The 7,080-nt window shown below is 63.0% G+C and overlaps 1 protein-coding gene across 1 annotated transcript in view; it reads left to right on the forward strand.

Annotated features, from left to right (window-relative positions):
• Positions 1–5,691, forward strand: part of SRRM3 (serine/arginine repetitive matrix 3) — a 33,216-nt gene extending 27,525 nt beyond the window's left edge. The window contains exons 11-14 of the mRNA XM_064590326.1: positions 1,795–2,168; positions 3,053–3,277; positions 3,380–3,517; positions 5,325–5,691. Coding sequence (XP_064446396.1) covers positions 1,795–2,168; positions 3,053–3,277; positions 3,380–3,517; positions 5,325–5,553 — 966 coding nt within the window. The 3' untranslated portion in view covers positions 5,554–5,691. The remainder of the gene's footprint in view (positions 1–1,794; positions 2,169–3,052; positions 3,278–3,379; positions 3,518–5,324) is intronic.
• Positions 5,692–7,080: the final 1,389 nt, after the last annotated feature.

The following is a 7,080-nucleotide window of genomic DNA, read 5'->3' on the forward strand; positions in this document are numbered from 1 at the left end:
CCCTGACCCTCTTCTAGGACGAACCTGGTTTGGTCCCCCACCCTTGTAAAAGCATTTATTCCTTCCTCAGCAAGAGGCATTGAGGACCTCCTAGATGCCAAGTTCTGTGATCAAAACCGAGGTTACAGAGCTGAATCCAACAAAATAATCTGCCCTGGGGGTGCTCGAAGTCAAGTTGGTGCTGGTGATTGGGGGTGGGGTAGGGGTGGGGGATGGACTTCTAAACAGAGGAGTGCAATCAACTGTTACCAGACTGAAACCCAAGGACAGGAGGAGGGGTCAGTTTTGCGAAGGGAGGAGGATGGAGAGGGTGGCCAGGGGTGCACAGAGAATCCTGGAATATTTGCTCTGGAAGGGACATCAGGAAGCAAAGCCCAACCCTCTCACTTTGTGGATGGGGAAACTGAGGCCCAGGATGGGGAAGGGACTTAGCCAGGGTCACTCAGTGAGGTAGTGGCAGGCTCTCAGACCCCTGGTGGCCAGCCAGGGCCCGTTTGATGGTGCCAGGCTCCCTTTCTGGTTTTCTGAATCCCAACCCTTGTGTCCTAACTGCACTTTTGGAGACACATTTGACATCTCTATCCTGCAGTCACCCAAGAGGTGCCTGCTCAGGCCCAAGGAGCCGGGCGCTGCCAGTCCTTCCTCCAGAGGCAGTGTGGCCTCCTCTCGGCCTAGAATGGGGTGGTTGCGTTTTTCTCTCTCTCTCTCTATCTCTCTTGCATTTTTGTGAATCTAATGATGAACTTACGCTACCACACTTTTCCCTTCTCTTACACATCTTACCTACTAAAGGAGGAAGTGCCACTTTATTGGTAAGTGGACGTTAACCAAGAGGGACTTAAAAAATCAGAACTTAAAAAAAAAAAAAAAGGAAAAGAAAAGAGAGAAACAGAAAGACAGTCGGGTGCTGCTGACAGTTCCACAGGTCTCTGCAGGGCCGGAAAACAAAGAAAGAAAAATGTTAACAGAAAAAATGTCAGTTCCCCAGGAGTTCAGACATTGTTTTTGATTTTGGTATCTAATGACATTTGTGGATTTTGTTTTTTTATTTCTGTTTTTCCTCCCTTTCTTCGGTTCAGTTTTGAGTTCAGTTGTCCCGCCCCGCCCCCAACCCCATCTGTGTGCCGTGTGCCCCCTCCATCCCCTCACCCACCCCCACGCGCTGGGGGGCCTGGCCTGGGGGGGCTGGCCCTGGCCCGGCCTCCCGGTGCCCGCCCTCTCTCTACTCTCTGCCGGGATCGTCCGTCCCATCGGGGGCCAATGCCAGCCCCCGTGCCCGTCCTGGAGCTCCCTCCGTTTCAGCCCCCCTTCCCCCACCGCTCCGTCCCTCTTGTGTTTTGCATGCCGAGAACCTTGCATGAGCTGCACTGTTGAGGCCAGAAGGTGGACACTCAGGAGAGGCAGAGGCAGGGCAGGCGCGGGGAACCGTGTGTGCGATGCTCCGGGACTGGCAGCCCCCGGCCTGGGCCCGGTGAAAGCCCCCTCTCCTTCTCTCCCCCCACCCCACCCCCCGCCCGCTCTCTCACCCTCGACCTCGCTCCTTCTCTTGGTCTGTCCTCTCTCTGTCTCTCCTCTTTTCCTCTCTCTGCCCATCTCCTGCTTCTCTAACTTCCCCTGCTCTGTCTCCTCCGGCTCTGCCTCCCTCCCTCTCTCTCTCCCTCTCTCTCTCTCTCTGCTCTGGACTCTCGACCTCCTCGGTTTTCTCTGTCTCTGCGGGCCTCTCTTCCGCCCCGTCTCTGTGCCTCCGTCCCCTCTCCACCCCCTCCGTGCCCTCTCTGCCTCTCTCCCCGTCAGAAGCCCAGCTCGCCCTCGCCCAGGGCCCGCGACCAGGCGGAGGCCGGCGCAGCCACGCCGCCCGCGCGGGGCAAGGAGAGCCCGAGCCCGCGCTCGGCGCCGTCGTCCCAGGGCAGAGGAGGCCGCGCGGCGGGCGGGGCGGCCAGGCGGCGGCGGCGGCGGCGGCGGCGGCGGCGGCGCTCCCGGTCCTCTGCGTCCGCGCCCCGCCGCAGGGGCCGCCGGCGCGCCCGGCCCGCGCCGCCCCGGGGCTCGTCGCGCTCGCTCAGCAGGGCCCGCTCCAGCAGCGACTCCGGCGGCGGTGGCGGCGGCGGCGGTGCCCCCGGCCCCGGGCCCGAGCCCGGCTCCGAGCGAGGCCACGGCGCGCACGGGAAACGGTGAGCGGCACGGCCCCGGGGCCCGCATGGGGCTCCCCTCCCCGCCCTGAGCTCTGCCGCCCCCCGCGGAACACCTGCCCCCACCCGCCCCCACCATCTCCCTGGAACACCCTTCCCCGCCCTGACCCCCCCTCCCCATGGAACAGCCCCCCACCGGCCCCTCTGACCACTCTCCCTGTCCCCAAAGCTCCCTCTCCCCCCCCAAAGCACCTCCACCCACCCACCCACCCACCCCCCGCCAATGACCCCTCTCCCCGCACTGACCACTCTCCCTCCTTCTCAGTAAGCTCTCCCTTCCATGATCACTGCCCTCCCCCCTGCCCGACCATGGAGCACCCTTCCTCACCCAACCATCTCTCTCTCCCCCTCACTGGCCATTCTCCTTCCCCACTCCCTGAGTTCCCCCCGCACCGATCGCTGTCTCCCCACCAAGGAGCCCTCCCTTCCCCACACTGATCACTCTCCTCCCCAACAGAGTCCCCCCCCCACCCCCGTGATTCTCCTCCCATCAAGGGGCACTCGCCTCCCTCACTTGACCGCCCCCACTGATCACTGTCCCTCGACACCACGGAACACTCTCTTCCACACTTATGTCACTACCCCACGCCCACCCCTAGCCCTTTTCCCTCCTCTGGGAATCTAGTCCCGCTCCACCAACTCACGCACCACTTCCTCCCCCTCACTAACCCTTCTCCTCATCCACATGTCCTCCGTAGAACTCCTCCCCTACGGAGTCCCTTTCCCTCCACTGAGCCCACTTTGTCCCTAGCTGAGCCCGCTCCCTGTCACCGGCACCCCTTTAACCCCACTCCGCCACCCCGCCCCACCCCCGCCCAGCCCACTGTCTCCCTAGCTGAGTCCCTGTCGCCGCGCCCCTCCTCCAGGGCCAAGGAGCGGCCCCCGCGCGCCCGGCCGGCCAGCACCTCCCCGTCCCCGGGCGCGCACGGCAGGCACGGCGGCCCGGAGGGGAAGAGCTCGTCGCGCAGCCCGGGCCCCCACCCGCGCTCGTGGAGCTCCAGCCGCTCGCCCTCCAAGTCCCGCTCGCGCTCTGCGGAGAAGAGGATCCGCAGCCCCAGCCGCTCGCCGTCGCCCAAGAAAACCCTGGGCCGGTAAGTGCGGGCCCGGGGTCCCGCCGGGCGCAGGGGTGGCGGCGGGGACGGGCCCAAAGGGGCCCGGCTGGGCCGCGTCGCTCACCTCGACCGGGCCCGCAGGGACAAGGACGGCGAGGGCCGCGCGAGGCACGCCGAGGCCGAGGCCGCCCGCACCCGGCGCCGCTCCCGCAGCTACTCGCCCATCCGCAAGCGGCGCCGGGACTCGCCCAGCTTCATGGAGCCGCGGCGCATCACCAGGTACGGAGGGGCCGGCCGGGCCCGCAGGGACCTCCTGGGGGACGCATTGAACCTGGTGCAGGCAGGGGAGGTGGGGTTCAGGGGAGGGAAGAGGGCCTGGTGAGGGCTAGAGGCCCCTGGAGGAGGAGAGAGGCTAGAACTGGAGGTGCTGGGGAGGGTGGGACTCAGAGGCAGGGGTCTGAAGGCCCACGGAGGGGAGGGGGCTGTGTACTTGGGTCTGAGTGGGCAGCAGCAAGCATGGAGTTCAGCTCCAGAAGATTCCAGCCATCCTCCTGGAGCCCCTCCCTCTCTCCGTGCTCCCTACATCCATCTCCTGGCAATGATGTCTCCTTTTCTCCTTCATCTCAAGGTCCAGCCTGCCGAGTGGCCTGTGGCCGGCCTGGGGGCCGAGTGGACCCCCTCCCCACAGGCTGCAGGGGAGATGCCCATGTGAGCTGATCTGGCTCTGTTCAGCTGTCATCTGTCTGCCTCTCATGTTGTCACTAACTTCACTCCGCTCACCTCCCAGCACAACCCCCCCCCCGCCCCGCCCCAGGGGGCGGAATTCGGAGGAGGGGGCACCAGCAGCCTGCTCTCTGGGGCAGCTGTGGGAGGGCCTGTCCCTTCCACTCTCCCCTCCCCCCATCCCAGTCCAATGGGGCTGTGGGGAGTGTGTGGCAGATATGGCAGAAGCCACATCAGAGAGCGTCTCTGCCAGGACTGGAAGGTGTGGGCCTAGGTCTCCCTGTGAAATTATGCTCTGTGTTTGTGGAAACCAGTCCGAAGCCCTAGACCCCTGACTCGGGGTCGAGGGCTACAGGCAAAATTCTGAGCCCAGCTCTGCCACAGACCCTGCTGGGCAGCCTTTAGGAGATTGGTGTGCCTCTCTGGGTCTGGGTGTGCATGTCTGAACAATAAGTAGAGCTCCCTGAGCATCTTTTCAGCTCTAACATGGACTGATTCTCAAACTAGCCCTTCCAAGTCCTTGATGATGCAGATTGTGGAGGGAGGAGAGGGCATCGCCTCAGCCCAGAGCTAGAGGCCAGATGGCCAGGCCTGGGACACCCCCTAGACAGGCCACACACCTCACCCATATGCGGAGGGCCCTAGACTCCTGGAGCCCTGCATCTTCCACCTGGCACCCCCCTCAGCCCCTCTCCCAGGCTGCCTCCTCCTCCCACTAACGTACACCTGTTTTCTTCCTCAGAATTAACCCCACGCCATGGGGCACTGTTGCCCCCTTAACCGCTCTCTTTTCTTTTCTCTGGGTCACAGCCTCCTGGCTTCAAACTAACTCCGGGCCGGCGGGAGGTAGCTGAGTGAGAAGGGGCCAGCGGGACTGGGGGGGACAGGGTGGGGGCATGGTCATGGGCAGCAACGGCCAGGGCTCTCCTCCTTGTTCCCTTGAAGTGACCTGACAAACTGAAACCCTCGATTCTGTGGGGACCAGAGAAGCAGGGCTGGGCCTTATCCACAACCCTTTCCATGACCAGAAACCACTGCTTAGCTTGGTTGATGTGAGTTGTCTATATTTAAAAGTTTCATTTATTCAACAAATATTTATTGAGCACCTTCTCAGGCCAAGCAGACTTGGTCTCCTTTCTCTGAAGACAAGTGAGGAAAAACGAAATGACCAACAGGAAACTGGCAAGAGACCACTGACTGTCCAGTCCTTTCGGGGCAGGGGACACTCCAAGGCCAGAGGTCAGGGGAAACTGAGGCAGGGAAGCCCTGGCCACTGCTGGGGAAGGGCTCAGGGCCTGAGTGAGGGCCCAAGACAGAGCTCAGGGACCCGAATGGCCTGTAATCAGCTTTTCCCTCCCGGCAGTGCCCGAAAGCGTCCCATCCCCTACTACCGGCCCAGCCCCTCGTCCTCCTCCAGCTGCCTGAGCAGCGACTACTCAAGCCGGAGCCCCAGCCGCAGCCCCAGCCCGGGCCACAGCCACGGAAGCTACAGCAGCCGCAGCCGCGGGACCCGCAGCCGCACGCGCAGCCCCTCCCGGACCCCCAGTCCCAGCTACCACAGCCGGAGCAGCTCAGAGAGTGGGGGCTTCTGAGCCCAGACAGACCCAGCTTGGTGCCCCCTGGCATAGGGAAAAGCGAGGGGTCAGGCCCCAGGACCTGTGAGGGGGCCTGCACCCCACTGCTACAAAGAGGTCCCTGGGCCAGGGAAGACCTTGAGGGTGGGCGCCCTGCAGACGAGGAGGAGCTGGGTTCTGCTGCTTTTGGAGGGTCCCCACCCCCACCTCCTGTCTGCCCACCATGTCCAGGGAACAAAGAGCCGTTGCGAACACAGGGATCACCCTGTCCCCCTTCCTGCTTGATGCCAGCTCACCAGGCTGGGGACAGCTCAGTGGACCCAGGGACACCTCGGAAGGTGCCAGACCTGGGAGCCTCCCCTCCCCTCTCCACAAGGCCCTCGGCTCCTCTCTATCAATGGGCAGACAAGGAGTTGGGAAGGCAAGCAGGATCTAAGTTAGCCAGAAGGAAGAATGGCCTAACCCTTGGTGCATCGCCATCCAGGCTGGGGAGCTGCTTCCTTCTGAATTGGCTGCACTATCCTGGCTGAGGATGGGAGGCTGGCTCCACAGCCTCCCCCCCAGCCCCTCCCCTGGCCCAGGAGTACCCAGACCCACTAGGTGGGCCCCTAAGCCCCAGCCTGAGGAGCCGGGGAGCTCACTCTTGGTCCCACCTCTTCTCTCCAGGCCAGGCTCTCCCCTTCAGCCCTCACCCCATGCCCTGAGCCAAGGCCACAGCTGCCAGGCCTTCTGCATGACAAGAGGTGGGACATTCAGACCATATTGCATCTGACCTTGAGGTCAAAAGGGGTTCAGGTCAGGAGGTGGGAGGGAGGAGGGGTAGATGGAAGAAGAGCCTGTGAGGAGCAGGGGAGAGCAATGCAGTCCGATGACTGAGCAAGCCCTGGTGTCCCAGTGTGCCCTATGTCTGGGACATAGGCCAGATGGCAGCACAGGGTCACCGGCATGGGATAACATGCACTTTGGGGCCTGCCCAAGGGAGCACTTCCTTCTTGGGGTTTGGTGGGGAGGTGGTCAGTGGAGGCTACCCAGAGAAGAGTGCTAGAGCCCTTTGAAGAAAGGGTTAGGGTTAGATCTAGACTGAGGGCCTTGGCCTGGGGCATCAATGGGGAAGCAGTGGCCCCCCAGCCCTCTTCTGCTGCTCCCAGCCCACTCCTCCTGGGGCCCTCAGGGATCTCACAAAGTCTTCCTTGGCCCAACAGGGCACCTGCCCTGGGCTCCCATGGGGGGAGGGGTCTGGGGTCTGGTCCGGGTTCCCCCTCTATTTCCCCCTCCCTCTTTCTCCGCGGTGCGGATAAAAATTGGACTCTAATAAAACACTTGGTGCCCGGATGACAGGTGGTGAGACCAGGCCTCTGTGGATTTGGGCACCTGGGGAGTATGGGGAGGGCACAGGGTCCTGGGGTCCTTCCCTCCAAGAAGTGGGAGGGGCGCAGACTCCACCCCAGAGAGAAGATCTGGCACCAACAAGCCAGAGCCCAGTGTGTCCATCCCCCTGACTCAGTGTAGGAGCAGAGCATGCAGCTCAGTGGGGAGGAAAACAGG

The sequence above is a fragment of the Mirounga angustirostris genome, unplaced genomic scaffold (genome assembly GCF_029215605.1).
Source record: "Mirounga angustirostris isolate CCGP_5_RB_7025 unplaced genomic scaffold, mMirAng1.0.hap1 SCAF_5, whole genome shotgun sequence".
In the NCBI taxonomy this organism is placed as follows: domain Eukaryota; kingdom Metazoa; phylum Chordata; class Mammalia; order Carnivora; family Phocidae; genus Mirounga; species Mirounga angustirostris.